This window comes from Alosa pseudoharengus, unplaced genomic scaffold (assembly GCF_046254945.1).
Source record: "Alosa pseudoharengus isolate Yale_2024_CS ecotype anadromous, Long Island Sound unplaced genomic scaffold, YU_APseudo_1.1 YU_APseudo_1.1_scf_3, whole genome shotgun sequence".
NCBI classification, from domain to species: Eukaryota; Metazoa; Chordata; class Actinopteri; order Clupeiformes; family Clupeidae; genus Alosa; species Alosa pseudoharengus.
The window spans coordinates 37,234,489-37,252,218 of NW_027468718.1; the positions used below are offsets into that span (position 1 = coordinate 37,234,489).

At 39.9% G+C, this 17,730-nt stretch overlaps 1 protein-coding gene across 4 annotated transcripts in view; it reads left to right on the top strand.

Moving 5' to 3' along the window:
- Positions 1-323: 323 nt before the first annotated feature.
- Positions 324-17,730, top strand: part of vwa8 (von Willebrand factor A domain containing 8) — an 833,026-nt gene continuing 815,619 nt past the window's right edge. For all 4 annotated transcript variants that reach the window (XM_076264210.1, XM_076264208.1, XM_076264211.1 and 1 more), the window contains exons 1-4: positions 324-597; positions 918-995; positions 1,171-1,301; positions 10,303-10,413. In XM_076264210.1, the coding sequence (XP_076120325.1) occupies positions 447-597; positions 918-995; positions 1,171-1,301; positions 10,303-10,413 (471 nt within the window). In that variant the 5' untranslated portion in view covers positions 324-446. The remainder of the gene's footprint in view (positions 598-917; positions 996-1,170; positions 1,302-10,302; positions 10,414-17,730) is intronic.

Below are 17,730 nucleotides of genomic sequence, written 5' to 3' on the forward strand. Positions count from 1 at the left end.
TAATTATGAAGTATAAGCTGCAACTGGATCCTTCATTTTAGTGGACCATAAAGTTTGCATGCATGCACGCCCGTCACCTGCATGCTTGCTTCAAGAGGCAACATTGCATCAAAACGAGAACACAAGCTCAAATTCACACATTCAATGATCAAAGAATAACTGAATGACTCCTTTACTGTCAACCAATTTGAACAGCCTGTATAAACGAGGCCCCAGGGACGGAGAGATGTTGAATAACCTTTGGCAAAACCGAAACTGCGCCCTTAAAACACAGGAACGTAAATGTTGTGCATAACGCTCTGATCGGAAGAATTTCCTGACGGACGAATCCATTGCCTAACTTCTGAAATCCAGCTTTTCTTAAAAGTAATGATTACAAAGCGGTAACGTAGGGCCACGAATGCCCTTATCATTGCACTATTTTAGCTCACTGATTGCTGTTTAAAATGCCCTCGAGGATTATATGTAAAGGCACAGCTGCGGCTGTTGCTGCAACAAGAATAAGGAATATTTTGGGACCTGTTATGTCGAAGGGTGAATGGCTATGTTCCGTTTATGGTCATCATGTTAAAAGCAAGTTTTTAAACACCTCCTCAGGTAAAGTTACATCTTTGTGAAATTGCTAACTGAGAATAGGCCTGCTTGTTATTATTTTTCTGTGAAATTCAATTTATATTTCTATTGTCATCTGTTGGTTAGGCCTATTGTGTTCTCACACAAGGGTAAATGATGCTGCTAGTTAGCAAGCAAGTCAACGGTATGCTTTTTTTTTTTTTTTTTTAAACAAACAAAGGAGAAAGGAGAAAACCTTGTTTGGCACAAAGGGTTCAATATGGTGATTAACTGACCTTGTTGTTAGCAAAGCAGGACGATCTGTCATACTGTCACTAGTGAAACTACTTCCTTCACTTCTGTAGGTGACACTGTTAAAATTGGAGACCTTTCATATCAGCTCAAAAAGCCAAGAAGACCAGAATTTGTTCCCATAAACCACAGTAAGCAACCTGCTCTGACCTATTTTGACTTTTTCTCTTTCTGATCTTGTTTACTGACTGGTGTTTTAAATGCATAGCTGGTTAGTCCTCAGTACTTGTAGCCTCATATGTGTGGACTTAATCTCTTCTGGCATTTTTTTGTGGGACTTGCAGTTATTTAGCTTGTCTTTTGCAGTTTTGGATACCTTGCCCCAGACTGTTGTACAGCATCTCCGATGGATTATGCAAAAGGATCTGTTGGGGCAAGACGTGTTCCTCATTGGACCTCCAGGCCCGCTGAGACGTTCCATAGCAATGCAGTACCTGGTAGGCCTAGTACTTCAACAATCAAAGATGTAATGCTTTAATAAGCGTAATAATAAGCGTTTTTCTGGATCCAGTTAAATTAAATTCACAAAATAGACATGTATACATCAATATTATATGGAGTTAAACTTGATAATCGACTTTATTACCTTAGTTTAAGGAAAATAAATTGGAAAAAATATATTATAAATAATTTTATAAATTTCATGAACTGCAAAACTGTCATTTACTGTAATGGTCCACACTTTTTTTTTACTACAGTTTGATTATTACATCTTTAAACTAGAAATGCAAGGAATTCCAAGGAATTACCAGTGCATGAAAATGCCAAAAATATGATGTAAAATATCATACAGAGGTAAAACAAATAATGCAGAGATAGGTGCTATGCCAAATAAAGTGGTTGCTATGCTGGTTGCTATGGTTATCATGTTGGTTGCTATGGTGGTTGTTAAGTTGACATTAGAGGTTGTTGCTAGGGTAAATCATATGGTTGCTAGGGTACATATGGTGGTTGCTATGCCAAATTAAGTGGTTGCTATGGTGGTTGCTAGGTTGACATTATTGAGGTGGTTGTTAGGTTGTTGCTAGGGTAATTAACTCATTGAATGCCAAGCTGTTTTCGGGAGCTTTGTCCTAGAGTGCCAGCAATCTAGACCATTGTTGATGATTTTTGTACAGCCACAGCATATTCTGTGTTATAGCTATGAACACATAAAATGGCTCGATTAAAAGGTGAGACTTTAAGCTCTCGGTGGGTGCAAACCGTGTATTTCTACACGCCTCTGTTCCTGAGAAATCCCAAGCTAAACAGTGGCTAGTTTTCATCAAAATCGCTGTTTTTTTCTAGAAATGGAGATATAACATCTTTCATGAAATATGAAGTGTTGCCTGTTACTTACTTGTGTAAACTTTCCGGGAAGTGATCAGCGAGACCTGGCGAGACTGCCACCTAGTGATAGACCCACGAAAATGGCCTGGTTTTGACCTGACGTGCATGCGTCACTGATTCGACCCAAAGCGGCAACCGAGTTATGATAAAATGTCCAGATAAAATGTCCAGATTGTGCGTTTTCATGAGTTTTCGATTGTCATATATTTCATTTCCATTCATCACAGAGTTCCCAAAATCACATATAAGGTGTGTTAGAGTGTCTAGTTTCGTAATTTAAAAAAAAAGCTAAAAACGTAATATTACGTTTTTGGCACTCAACACATGGGAAGGAAAAATGTAATATTACGTTTTGGCACTCAATGAGTTAAGATGGTTGCTAGGGTGTTACTAGGGTACATATGGTTGTTGCTATGCCAAATAAAGTGGTTGCTATGCTGGTTGCTATGGTAATCATGTTGGTTGCTAGGTTGACTATATGACTATAATTAGTGGTGGTTGCTAGTTTGTTGCTAGGGCAGGGGTCGGCAACCTTTACCACTCAAAGAGCCATTTGGACCCGTTTCACACAGTAAAGAAAACACTGGGAGCCACAAAACCCTTTTGAAATTTAAAATGAAATAACACTGCATATAACCTTTTTTTTTGCCTTTGTGCTATGTATAAAAGTAACCTGCGTTGTGTTAAACCTGCGCGATTCAGCCCTGCACACGCCTAGACTCGAACCCGCGAACAACAGCACCTCGGATCGGGAGGCGAGCGCGCTAACAATTGAGCCAATAGCCCAGGCTACTGGCTCGCATGCCAGCAGCACTCTTGAGGCGTCGTGGAGTGAGGTTTACCAACGTTCCACAAGCACAGCTAAGCTAGCTGGCATCCGTTACATAAACAAACTTACATAAAAAAAATATATTGTCAACTGTCATCTGTGAGGCGTGTGTGATGTTTGTTTTTAATATATTTCATGTTGGAGAACACCTGCTCATATACATAATGTGGATCCAAAGATCGACAGGACTCCAAGTGCATACTTTTTCATGTTCACATACATGTCGGGGATAGCATTCCAAGTTTCAAACACAAGTTTGTGTGGTTTGGGGAGGTTTTCAATATCACGCCATTTGTGACTCTGAGCAAGAACGGCCTTCTGACGTGAAACATCTTCAAGGTCCGCTGTCAAGCGCTTGAACTTGGACACCCACATGTCTTTGTCGGCTATGTCAGCCAGTTCCATCTCAAAATCAGTTGACCTACAAAGTTTTCAGACAGTACAGACTGCAGACAGCTGCCCTATGCAATGACGGAGACATCAGCAGTAGCCCGATGTAGTCGCCTACCGTAGATTACCTTTGAACATTACCGTAGATTACCTTTGAGAATTTGCATAGATAAGTATTGATAGGTAGGCAACGTTAGCTAACATTTTACAGTAGCCTAGGCTAATATCGGTGGTGCGCCCTCGCAGCTCCGTTTAATCTTAGACTATGCATGGCAAGTGGCAAATAGTAGGAACAAACTCAGTGAAGAAAGATGTCAGTAGATAATTGAAATTTGTAGTGTTTTGTTCACTTGGATTTTGGAAATGTTAAAGAGAAAGCCTTTTCTGCCTCAGATCCAGACATAACTTTGCATCATAGATCCTCCTGTAGAAGTTATCAGACAGGAACGATCACTGCCTAATCCACTTTACACTACTTTAGCAACGTCTTTAGCTGCAGGTTGTGAGCAACAGGCCAACACAAGATACAGTTGCAATACAGTTTCTTTACTTAATGCTATTGAGTCTATTAGATATGGGTCCACAATGATTAAGTTTATCTTCTCTTGATATTGACGAGATGAAGCCGTTAGGCTACTGTGCTCTGCTCAGCTCAACTCAAATCTACGCGCTGCAGGCGAATGTCATGTCAACAATATGGCCTCGCTGGTGTTTGCGAATAAGCCCTATACCGGTTCATGCCATAGACTGTATAAAATATGGACAAAGCGTCTGTGATCTATGTCACCCATAGATTTTCTGAAGAAATAGGAGGTATGGGCAGCACCATCTTGGAAAATCCTAACCCTGCCTACCTCCCAGCCAATCCATATATGGGTAAAAGGGCGTGACTTTGTGTGACACCGAGATGGCCGGTGGACCCTGTTATTGTTATTCTATCAACACAGAAATTTACATCGATAGTCTGGCGTTATGATTTATTTGCCTCAAGTGTACTGTGGACTGGGTAAGACTGTTTTAGTGGCAGGCTAACCATGTACCGTTGACTTGCGCTAGCCTAGCAACAGCGAACTCTGCAACTAGAAGGACTGGATGAAACGTGTTGAAAATGGTCTCCACTGATAAATATATATATTGAGTGTCCCAGTGACGCTACTTCCGTTTTCCTCCATAGACCTCTCCAGAATAAGTCCCGCCTCCTAACTTCCGTATCCATCCAACCTTCGGTCGTCAAATGTCTATGGGTTAATAACATGGCGTTTTGAAAGATCGTTCCTGTCAAACTCTGTAGGTGACAAAGTAGAAAAATCTGCTGGGCAGATTGGCCTACACACTTCTGCCATCTAGTTTCCACTGGATTTTTTTATTTTCGGTGCCGTTTAAGTAGTATAGTCTATAGTATACTACTTAAACGGCACCGACAATCAAAAAATCCAGTGGAAACTAGATGGCAGAAGTGTGTAGGCCAATCTGCCCACCAGCTTTTTCAACTTCACTACCTACAGATGTTTTACCGGTAGGGATGTAACGGTATGAAAATTTAACCTCACGGTTATAGTGACCAAAATTATCACGGTTTTCGGTATTATCACGGTATTTTTAAAAGTGTGTTTAATATGTTCAGAAAGCACTGATAGGCCTACACAAGCTGAAATAGTTTCAACAAGTGTCCCGTTCATGTTTAATTGGGTATGTGCTTATAGCTTAACTTACCATAACATTATTTGGAGGTTGCTATTACTGTTATCTGGATCCAATGAGTGAGACCAGGCTTGGAATTTCACCATTCTGGGGGCAAGGCCACTTGGCCTTCAGTTGAGCATATTTGGTGGAGGGCACAAAGGCCACATGTTAGGGCACCAAGGCCAAAGTTAACTATACAGTAGTAGGCTATAAAAATGATCAAAGTTGTATAGCCTATTCACTGCAGTAGACCTGCATCACTGTATGAAACATTACAAAAACATGAAACATGACATATTACATAGAACTGCAAATGATCTGATCATCTAATATTTACAGATATCTAGGCTATATTTAACATTTATTTTATATTTGGCCTGTTATGAAATCATGTATTGAACAATGTAAGCACAGTTCAGCTTTAAGAAACTCAAATAGCCTAGATGCATGCTTAGCATTTTGTGATCTACTTTCACAAACTCTTAGTCAGCTGTCCTCTGATTTACCGATATTTAGGTGATATTTGTAACATTTATTTTGTATTTGGCCCGTTATGAAATCATGTGGAACAATTTAAACACATTGTAAAACTTAAAGCCCAAATTTGGAGACATCCATGCATGTCGAAATTTACTGCAAATTCAAAACTGGATTACTCTGGAACGGCTAACTGTACAGGTGACTGCTTTACATCTTTGTGTTCGGTAAGGTCTGCTGTTTATTCTGATATATGGTTTGTTATGTGTTAAACGAAAGGTTTGTGAAGTATTTCACCGAGAGGAATGGGTAGGGTGATGGACGCAAAACCTTCAGTAGAATTTATGATTAAATTGAATTATATTATTTACTTTTCTCGCGAACCGTTCACCATAGCAATTCGCGGCTAACATCGTTTAAAAGCTGAGAAAAAGCTCTTTCATGTGATACTGATGTCTGCGTGATAAGTAGGCTCGTTCGCGAGTAGTTCAACTGAGAAGAATGGGTGAATTTAGACGCACTTTCTTTCTTGCGCTGTCACTTTCTCCACTGCATAAAATACTAAATGAATTTGCGCTGTGAATATTTTGACAGGCCATAGGCTAAATAAAAATCGCTATTAGTAGGACGCAAAGCAGGATATTGAAAGAAGGGCACCAAGGCCACCGTGGCCTGTAAACCTCTGATTTTCAAAGGGACATCACGGCCAACGCAACGACGTGGCCGCCGTGAAATTCCTACCCTGAGAAATAACACTTTAGGCTACTGCTCTTCTGATAACGTGAGTGGAATGGATTTAATGTGGACGCGAAGATAAAAAAGAAAAACGCAGAGCGGCTAAATGATACAGTGCAAGTTTTGCGGTGAAAATGTTCCGCCTTTTAAAATCAGTTGTAGCCTAATCCAAATAGCAGTTAAAACCATCAATTGGACAACAGAATCAGTAGGGTACCAATTTTGCTTCATTGTACCAGGCCTACTGTATGTCAAAAGCAGGCTCGGATGAAGCTGGGAAGGATTAAACACACGGTGTCAACACCGTGGTAATCAACCGTGATAATTATGATATTTCAAAAGAAAACGGTAATTGTTATCGTCAACATTTTTATCACGGTTTATCATTATACCGGTAATCGTTACATCCCTATTTACCGGTATGATATTTCGAAACGCCATGTTATTTCCCATAGACAATCCACGCCCGGAAGTTGGATGGATACGGAAGTTACGGAGGCGGGACTTATTCTGGAGAGGTCAATGGGACCTATCTTTCAAAAAAATTTGAACGCCAGTCTATGGCGAAAAATTAATTATTTTCTGGTCCCGGTTGACTTGTGCTTTGAATTACCCATATGATGTTTGTCAATTTTAAACACAATTTTTCATGTAAAGAAATTTGCAGTTTGTTTTGTAACTATTGAATTACAACATTGTGAAAGATCGTAATTCCAACGACTACAAACCCATCAGTCGTGCTAGTGACGTTAGCTCATTCACAGCCACACTAGATTGTACAAGCATACCAGCAACAGGTCTTAAAGGAGAATTCCGGTGTGATTTTGACCTAAAGTGTTTTGAAACATGATACCGAGTGTGAACGTATGTCTCATAGCCCATCTCGGCTTGTCCCCTGCACTCCGAAATCTGGCGCTAGTTAGCCGATGCTACCAACAAGGCGGTCAATGGTGGTGCCTCGGCATCGGCATAGCCATGCAAATAAATCACTGTTTTACACCATTTACGAGGCTCAATGTATCTCCACACTTCATTGGTAGACTTCCGAGGGCCCTGACATTTAAAACGAGACATTGAGAACTTTGAAAAAGCACTGGTAGTTTACTTACAAGACGATTTATACAGACAGTATCTTCTCGAAGTTTAGTGTTTGCAGCCATCTTGAATTTAGTCACGATAAATCGAGCGACGAGTAAGAATGAACAGGTATGATAAGGGATCAGATTCCAAAAATAATTCCGTGGAAATGCATGGATTCCAGTTGCTGCTACTGGAAGAAACTGTAATCCATGCATTTCCACAGAATTATTTTTGGAATCTGATCCCTTATCATACCTGTTCATTCTTACTTGTCGCTCGACTTATCGTGACTAAATTCAAGATGGCTGCAAACGCTAAACTTCGTTAAGATACTGTCTGTATAAATCGTCTTGTAAGTAAACTACCAGTGCTTTTTCAAAGTTCTCAATGTCTCGTTTTAAATGTCAGGGCCCTCGGAAGTCTACCAATGAAGTGTGGAGATACATTGAGCCTCGTAAATGGTGTAAAACAGTGATTTATTTGCATGGCTATGCCGATGCCGAGGCACCACCATTGACCGCCTTGTTGGTAGCATCGGCTAACTAGCGCCAGATTTCGGAGTGCAGGGGACAAGCCGAGATGGGCTATGAGACATACGTTCACACTCGGTATCATGTTTCAAAACACTTTAGGTCAAAATCACACCGGAATTCTCCTTTAATTGGGCTTTCCTTGCCGATGAAAATACCATGAGTCAGAGGATTAAACACATCAGGTAAGTTGTATTCGTCCATAGACTGTACATTAGATACTGTTAAGTGCCATAGCAGGCAGCAAGATGCAACCGTTAACTAGCATAACAGCTAATCTTATCGTTGAATTACGTTGATGACGTACATCGTTCGAGACGAGAGATGTAGTCCACTGAGCGGATTCGCACAAAACCAACATAACTTTTGAAGTCTATCGAACAACAGTACTTTCTTGACGTGAAAAAATATCTTTTAAATTCACACACATCATATGTGAATTTCGTGGCACAATTCAAACTGGACCAAAAAATAATTGTTATCTCTCCATTAACTCCCGTTCATATTTTTTTGAAAGATAGGTCCCTTGTAGCGGAAGTAAAACGGAAGTCACTGGGACACTCTATACTGATAAATAATTGGAAATGAGGTCCTATGTCCAAAATTCCGAACTACCCCTTTAAGAACTACTATGTTTATTAATAACATATTATTAACAGAAATGACTATGTTTAGAATTAATTAATTACAATGACCTTTGACCCAGTGCAGTTCTAGTGAAAGTGAGGAGGCAGGCGAGAAAGCGTTGCTTGGTCCAGTGAATGGAAAAAAAACCCCAGATGCAACTGTTGACAGGAGCATGTTCTCTGCTATTTCTGCAGTAAGGAATTTCCGTAGCCTACCATAGGAGTTTGTCAAGTCTGAAATATCACCTCAATACAAGCAAACCAGAAGGTACGAGTTAGCACACTCATTGATGATAATAAATAACACTAGCCGCCAGCCTTGTCAACGTTAACTTTGCAAATGTATTGTTTGGGCTACTTAGGCTACACATGACTGACTAACTAACCAACGAACTTCCTTACTAAATTAACTGCATTACCTTGGTGTTAGGGTACTGCACACATCAACAGTGAGTGGAAACTTGAGCATTTACCACGCGAAAATTGTGAAACATTGATTACCTTAGATGTATCTCTTTTTGTCTGTTGTTAGTCCTTCGCCTCCACAACAAAAGCATTTTTATTGTGTACATGGGGAACAAGTCATGAAGTAGGCTATTTACAACGCCAGGGTAAAATATAATTAATTATATTAATTAGCAGCACCTCCAGAAGACGAGACTAAGTCTGTTAAAGTTAGTAATTTCCCAAGGATGCGTCAGTGGTACGGGGTCGTGCCGCTGGCGTTCTATCTGTACGTACACACCGCCGCCGACTTGAGCTTCCAAAGAGTCAGGAAGTCATTAATTTTCAATGGAAGCCAGCTTCTCTCAGCTGCCAGAAGCGTCAAATCCGTCGGCGTCGCGTTTTGAGCGTCTTGAGCGACTTGAGCGTCAAGCAGAAAGTTGAAAGTCAGTCAACTTTATGCTAATGAGCTATGATGCGGTTCAGCGTCCAACGACCAGCAACCAATCGAATAGACGGAAGTATTAAGATAGAACACGATGGAACGTAAAATGCTGTCACGTCAGAGCGGCCAAAGCGTCCAAAGCTTCCCTGGACTTTTTTGACAAGCGTCCTTGACAGAGCACCCAGAGCTTCTTTGGAAGCTCAAGTCGGTGGCGGTGTGTACGTAAAGTAAGGGTTAAACCACACAATGATCCAAAACATACAGCCAAACAAGGCAAGAAATGGTTAATAGAGAACAATATCAACTTTTTAGAGTGGCCAAGCCAGAGTCCAGACCTCAATCTTCAAAATAGTGAGCACAAGGCTAGAGTGATGGCAAAGAATCGTTCCTGCCTAAAAAATAACCCGGATTGCTGCTAAAAAGGTGAAGTCTAGAATCATTGTGGAGACACAGAGAGGCTTGGTAGGTATTATAAGAACCATTTTGAAAGCTATGAATGCAAATTAAGATGTTTCCACTGATTATTTAAAAAGGGTATGAATCATTTTGGACATGCAATTTTTCATAAAAATTAAAAAAAAAGGTAGATGTTTCTAACAAATTGTCTTACAACCTTTAGTCATGTGGCAGTGTAATTTTCAGTCAGAACAAACATGATCAAGAGAAAATCAACATTAAATCAATATAATGACAGGGGTATGAATAATATTGTTCCTAACTGTATGCTATTGTGGGGAGGGTCCCTGCAGTCAAAACAAAGTGCTTTTACTTTTATGGGCAAAATTATGCAGTCAGTTTTTTCCTTATAATTTTTACCATGTCATTCCTCTGGTCATTGCCATTATCTGAAAAATGTATTCTGCTCTGCAGGAGTTGACAAAACGGGAAGTTGAATATGTTGCTCTCTCTCGTGACACCACTGAAACAGATCTGAAACAACGCAGAGAGATAAGAGCTGGAACGGCCTTCTACGTTGATCAGGCAAGAAAACCACCGAATTACAATCTTTTTCATTGGAAAAGCTGTTTATCTTAGACTGAAAAGTGCTACGCATAGAATAGGGTTGCAAAATTCCGGGAATTTTCAAAGTTGGAAACTTTCCATGGGAATAAACAGGAAATAATGGGAATAAACTGGGAATTTTTAATATGGCAAGTTAGTCTATAACAGGGAACTTATGTAGTGGACAAATCCCCGTCTTGCAGCATAATATTAGTTAAAACATCCTGATCACATGCACACAGGATAGCAATCAGTATAGGCTTCTAGACATAAAGGAAACCTATGGTGCGTTCATGTGCATGGGGGGAAAAATCCCAGTGAAAACGTCATCTCGTGGGAATAACTGGTGTGAACAGAGTTGCCCAGTTACTGGGCTTGTCACTTTTGTCCTCATTCAAATGGGTGTACATCATTTTGCATAAATTCTAGGAAGATTAATAACCATATGCTCATATTGCCTGTCTGATTAAGTTGGACATCTTTATAAATAAGCATAATCTATGAGGTTTGGGGTGTTATGTTGTGTCATTATTTTTTATACAGTATATATTTTTTAAATTTGTTTTACCATTTTCTGGGAATCTGACTAGACAAAGTGATAGTGAGTCAATGTTCCAACCAATCTGATTTTGTTGTTGAGTGGCGTGGTGCATCTTGGGCAGTTCAGTGGTTTCAGTGTCGCTAGCTTAGCACACTAGTAAACCATAGGCAGAGAATGGGATTCCCACTAGTATTGTGTATGCGAAAATACGAACAAACAAATCATATTACTTATTACGAAACAACATTTTAATGTTTGTATATGAAACAGTTTGTATGAGTTACCCAAAATTCCCATCAATTCCCATAATTTCCTTTAATTCCATGAAAGTTTCCAGTTTGGAATATTTCCAAAATTCCCCAGCTTGACTTACCATGGAAAGTTTCCGGAAATTTACCGGAAATGTTCTGCCCCTTTGCAACCCTATGGACGAATATATATATAATTTGTGTATGACATATATCATGTAATTTATGTATGATGGGTTGATGTTGATGTCTATTTGTTTTTGCATGTTATTTTCTGGCACATTGTCTTGCTTGGCCAGGTGGGGGCGCTATGCCAGGCATCTGGATGTCATCATAATCATAATATTTATTAATCTGTTAAGTTTCAGACCATTCATTCAAAGCATAGAACATTTCTGGCACATTTCATGCTTGGCCAGATGGTGGCGCTATGCTAGGCATCTGAATTACACATGTGAATATCATCCCAATATGATTTCCAATATTTTATACCTACCAAGTTTCAGATAAGGCATTGCCCATTTTTGGCACATTTCCTGCTTGGCCAGGTGGTGGCGCTATGCCAGGCAGGCTAACTGGGACGTGGCTAATGCAATGTATATACAAAAGAAAAAAGTTTGTCTCGGGAGATAACTACAATTACCAAATTTGGTGTGTGTAGCTACAACTATATGCCAACCACAAATCGTAGTGACATAAGGGGGCGCTATGAAGTTCCTGGGCCACACCCGAAGCCAAGCCTTTATCCCTGTGTATTCACTGTACCACTTGATGTGTGTGCCAAATTTCATGAGTTTTCACCTATGGGAAGCTTTTGGCATCTGTGAGAAGTTGAACTTTCCCCCTTCTCCCTATATCAGACTTTAAAGACGTTTCGGTGCGGCACTTGAAATGCGAGAGAGGGAGAGATCGACCCCACTCAGTTGCGAACACTATACATGCACCCATACGCACACAGTCACCCGCCACATCTCCCTGGATTATAAACGATGTTGTGTGTTTGTTTGAAGTATTGTTTCATGTTGTGTAAAGTATTTTTTCGGTGTACAGTTTGTCTAATCGTTGTTGTCTGGAGTTTTGCCGCCAGTTTGGCGTTCATTCATTTGTCAGACCAAATGTTTGGTCTGCCGCGATTTTTCTTTAGTTTTGCCCAAAGCGGCGTTAATTATAATAATGTCTTTCTTTGCCCCCGGTAACTTAAACACATAGTGTGGTACCCACTGTCATTCCATTTACCATTTGCATTCGCTGTACAACGCCTGTAAACCGGTTAACATTCACCATACTCACAACACTTCCTGGTGCTCCGGCTTCCCGGCTACTGTCCCATTGCGGAAGCGAGCCAATATCCTCATTTGGGCTAATTTAGGCCAATTGGTAGGCTTATTTAAGAGGAGTAGCTCAGTTCCCCTGGAGAGAGCAAAGAGAGAGCAGCTCTCCTGTTGTGAGTAGAGATTTTGCTCTGTGATTGTTGATGGCTGGAATATTGAACTTATTTTTGGTTTGTTTGTTTAAAAGTGTTTTTTTTGTTAAATAATAGCCTATTGCTATTCCTGCAAGTTTTTCTTTTGGTTATTTAATAAATAGAATTGCACGCTGAAAACCTCTCCTGCACCTCCTTTTCCACCTACAACCCCAAGCTCACATCCCAATTGGTGGGCTGGCTGCCTCGGTCACTCACAGCATCACAATTCATCATATCTTAGTGTGCACAAAATCCCAATTACCTCACTTCCTGTTGGGTGCACACACACACACACACACACACAGAGAGAACCACTTTGTGCTTACGCAAATAGGCTACGCAACCATGGCAAACTTTTACATCTGAAGAGAGCTCCTTGGTAACTATCCTGCTAGCTCAGGTCACGTCTGCCAGTAATGCTCACTAAAATCATTAGTGAACATTGCAAAACACTTGATCCCAGAAAGATTGTCTTCGACTTGTTAGTTTTTTGAACATTTTTTTTTTCTAATGACATAGAAAACATAATGAATTGCATTCACATATCCTTATGCACTATGCACAACTTTTATTCACTAGCCTAAAACCCCCAGGCTGAAGGCTAATTACTCTCACGTATTTCTTAAAGTGACAGGCACTCAATTACACCTACATATCACCAATGTGCACTCAATTAGACCTACACACCACATTAAAAATATGCCTAAGTGTAATAGTTTAAAAATCAATATGAAGCATTCAAAATACTAAATATGTTTAGCTAGTAATTACTAATAAAATACGGTAACACTTTATTTTAATGTGTCACTGTTACAGTGTATCTACCTAATTAGGTACAGTGGTACAACCTGTGTAACAACATGTACTATCATTGTACTTGCATTATGTATTTGTGGGTACCTACATATAGTTGTTACATTGTAATACTGAGTGCTTTTACAGAACTTTGCCAATTTGCCTAAATTTTCATCAGAGGCAAAGAGCTGACCTGAGACCTGCTCGATGGGGTAAATCTGGTCATGATAGATTTGATATACAAAGCATTCTTAGCTCCAGTCAAGGCCTCATTGTCTTCAGTGTACATGTAACAGCTGTGCTGCTACAAACTTGTTACTCTTTGATACAGTGGAATAAACCTATTAAGTGTACCAGTTAAGTACTTACAATTACATATTACATGTATGTTGTGTCATTGGTGTCTTGGAACATGTCTGCCATTACCCTACATACTGTAGTACATGTATCAACTGTGTTGGTACACATTTATTACTGTTTTGATACAGTGAAATAAACCCATTAAAATAAAGTGTACCAGTTAAGTACTTACATCTACATATATACATCCTGTCAATGATGTTATGCATCCTGTAATTGATGTGTTGAAACGTGTCTGCTGTTACACCACACAGTACATGTGAATTAGTAGACCTGTTCCAAGACAAGACCTGTTTATTCCACTGTATCAAAGAGTAACAAAGTTGTAGCAGCACAGCTGTTACATGTACACTGAAGACAATGAGGCCTGGACTGGAGCTAAGCATGCTTTGTTTTTATGTAATGTTCGTAATTTTATGTAATGTCACGTTTATTTTTTGTATTGATTTGTCTAGTTAAATGTTTTCTCTCTTTATTTACGTTATTTTTTATAGTTTTCCTGTTATTCTCTTAGTCCTTTTTACTGCTTTCAAGTCGGCTGATGTTAACGTCTGTCCATTGGGAGCTTGCTATGGCTAGCTTTTGCCCTGGGCCTCTTACATCCTTCCCATCCATCTGTGAGCCGGTGCTGCACTTCACTGTCTGGTCTGTTATGGTCTGTTTGGACTGTTATGCTTCCAGTGATCTCCAGACTAACAAGGCCTAACGTTCATGTTATCTTCAGACTGCCAGTGAGATGAAGAACTTTGTTGGCGTTGCATGCATCGGTTGTGGAGACAGCTGTGCGCAGTTTCACGCGAGTCATCATTGCCCTTGGACATTTTCAGCCGGTTGAAAATTGGACTAATTTTTATTTTTAATTTTTATTTATTTTATTTATTAATTTGTTTGTTGTCTGTCTTGTATGTCTTGGTGTCACGGGTACGCTGGCGACTACGCCGCTCCGTCCGGCATCTTTTGCGTTTGTTATTTCTTAAATGTAGTTCTGTCTTGGTGTCACGGGTACGCTGGCGACTACGCCGCTCCGTCCGCTATTGTCTTTGTCAATGACACATAGACTAACAATGTCTTATATGTGGAGCGCTTTGGGTTGCACTCTGTGCACGTTAAATGCGCTATACAAATAAAACTGACTTGACTTGACTTGTATATCAAATCTATCATGACCCGATTTACCCCATCCAGCAGGTCTCAGGTCAGCTCTTTGCCTCTGATGAAAATTTAGGCAAATTGGCAAAGTTTTGTAAAAGCACTCAGTATTACAATGTAACAACTATATGTAGGTACCCACAAATACATTATGCAAGTACAATGATAGTACCTGATAGTACATGTTGTTACACAGGTTGTACCAGTGTACCTAATTAGGTAAGTACACTGTAACAGCGACACATTAAAATAAAGTGTTACCTAAAATACTATACATTATTAACTAAATACACTATATGAATAAAAAAAAAAAAATGAAATAGGAACATATCACATAAGCCATCATTTTCAGTGTGTGTTTGTGTGGAGAGAGTCCAGCAGAATCTAGGATGGCCACTGGTGTGAATGATCCCACTACAGTATATTCAATATTACTGATGACGTCAAGGTGGTGGGTGCCCCCAAATCAAATACATTTTTAAAAAAGTATCGAAGAAGTATCGAAATCGCAATTCTTGATTTGGTATCAAAATTCAACCCCCCCCCCAAATTGTGTAAATCCCCCCTACATGAATAATCTAAGGGGGGAATTCCCCCCCATTTTGAAAAATGAATTTTAAGCCCTGGTCTAGCTGAAAGTATATGCCAACCACGGGATCAGTCACCTAAGGGAGCACTAGCAAGTCTCTAGGCCACACCCAGGGCCAAGCTCTTGTACCTAACTGCTTTGGATATTGACATGACCAGTCAAACATGCATTGTTATTAACATGACCAGTCAAAAAACACACAAGTCTCACTACACACCACACACACAGTCTCTCTCCCTGTGTCTCACACACACACACACACACACACACACACACACACACAATAACACTGACCTGCCTGTACATTGCAAACATAGGAAAGATATGCACACAGACACATGCACACACTAGGGCTGGGGGTTTAAATGATTATTTATTAAACGACTAATCGGGCGATTATTTTATCGATTAGTCGACTAATATAACGACTAATTGAACGAATCATCTAACGATTATTTTTCTGTTGTTCGATTAATAAAAACCATAATGTATCTCAAATAAATACCAAAAAATCTTAATAATATACTTTATTATTATAAGGCTCTTCACAATGCAAGTAGAATGCTCCATTGACTTGAATGGGATTTCCCAAAGTTCTACCGGTCATTATTTCCGTCTAAGGACCTCTGAATAATGATCGCTGTCAATGGCAACGGATTTTCATTTAAAAGTGAAGGCAGACGGTTGATCAGCTGTGTTCTAAAAAACGTTTGATTCAAGTTCAGCGTGTGTTGCAAACTATTTGTTTCTCAGCAAAAGCCACAACGAAATGGTAACAAATAAATGTAAAGAGACATATCGTGGAGTTTATTTTTTCGATTTGGCAAGTAGCCGTATAATAAGCAGGATAATGTATAGAACGTCGGTCATTATTGGGAAAATAAGTCCCTTAACCCATTTACTCCTAAAATGCCTGCTAAAAACGCCTATAGAATCCTATGGCATTCTAGACTAAATAACCTTATTTCCTGAGGGTTTTCTGGAAACATACTAAAAATTGTCAACGTCTAGCAAAATTTAATATCTAAGCCTCTGTAGCACCTAGAAACATGACATAAAAAGTATGCTGCGCTACGCAGCATCCAGCGGGAGGGTCAATGTTGCGCTACGCAGCATCCAGCGGGAGGGTCAATGTTGCGTCATGCAGCATCCAGCGCGAATGGGTTAAGGGCGAAGCAAGACCGGTTCGCCCTGTCGGGACTTATTTTCCCAATAATGACCAGCGTTCTATACATTATCCCTTACTTAACCTCATATGAATATGGGCCTATTTTTGGGATTTTGCCCGAAATTGCACAGCGTGTAGGTCACAGTATGAGGACACATCATCAAATGCCTGGTATCCCCTGAAAGCTGAGACATTGTAGAATTTTTAGAAACTGTCAGAATGACTCTGTTATGTACTGTCAAAGCGGAACAGTGGCTGGAATATTGCTTTTTCTTTCAGGCGGTTATGTAAATCCCTGAAAATGGCCTCATTTCCTCATTTCAGATGTGAAAGTCCCTTATTTTGCCATTGAAATACATAAGAGGCCCAACTCCCAGGTGTTGTGAAGCTGAATATCTAAGGAAATGTTTGTACAATGAAGTATGACCCCTTTAGAGCCATGTTTGTGTGGAAATGCATATATGCGTTTTGCTCAGTGTCCTTTTGGAGACTCCAAAAGGGACCTTTGGTTACCCAAAATGCATACTCCAAATAAAGTCTAATAACAGAAGAACCCCTAGGTCTAGAAGCATGATCTTGGTCTCAAATGAAAGCTAACACCCAGAGATGGCTGTGGAACTGTATTACAGAGGTATTACTTCACACAAAACTCTACTTTTGCCAAAACGCCTCAAGAATTTCAATAAACAAACAATGTGCTATAGTACGGAGCCCTCCGGGTGAAAAAAAACATGGGTTAAAAAAAAAAAAAAAAGTAATGGGGAAAAAAAACATGAAGAAGAAAAAAAAAACGATGCACTTTTGCGGGATCTCATTGCGGGATCTCGCAAAGTTTTGCGAGATCTCGCAAAAAGTTTTGCGAGATCCTGCAAAACTTTTGCGAGATCTCGCAAAACTTTTTTTCTACTTTTGGAACTTGCTGGGGTTCCTACTTGAGGCCCACAAACCACTACCGCCAGATGGCAATCGTATCATGATACT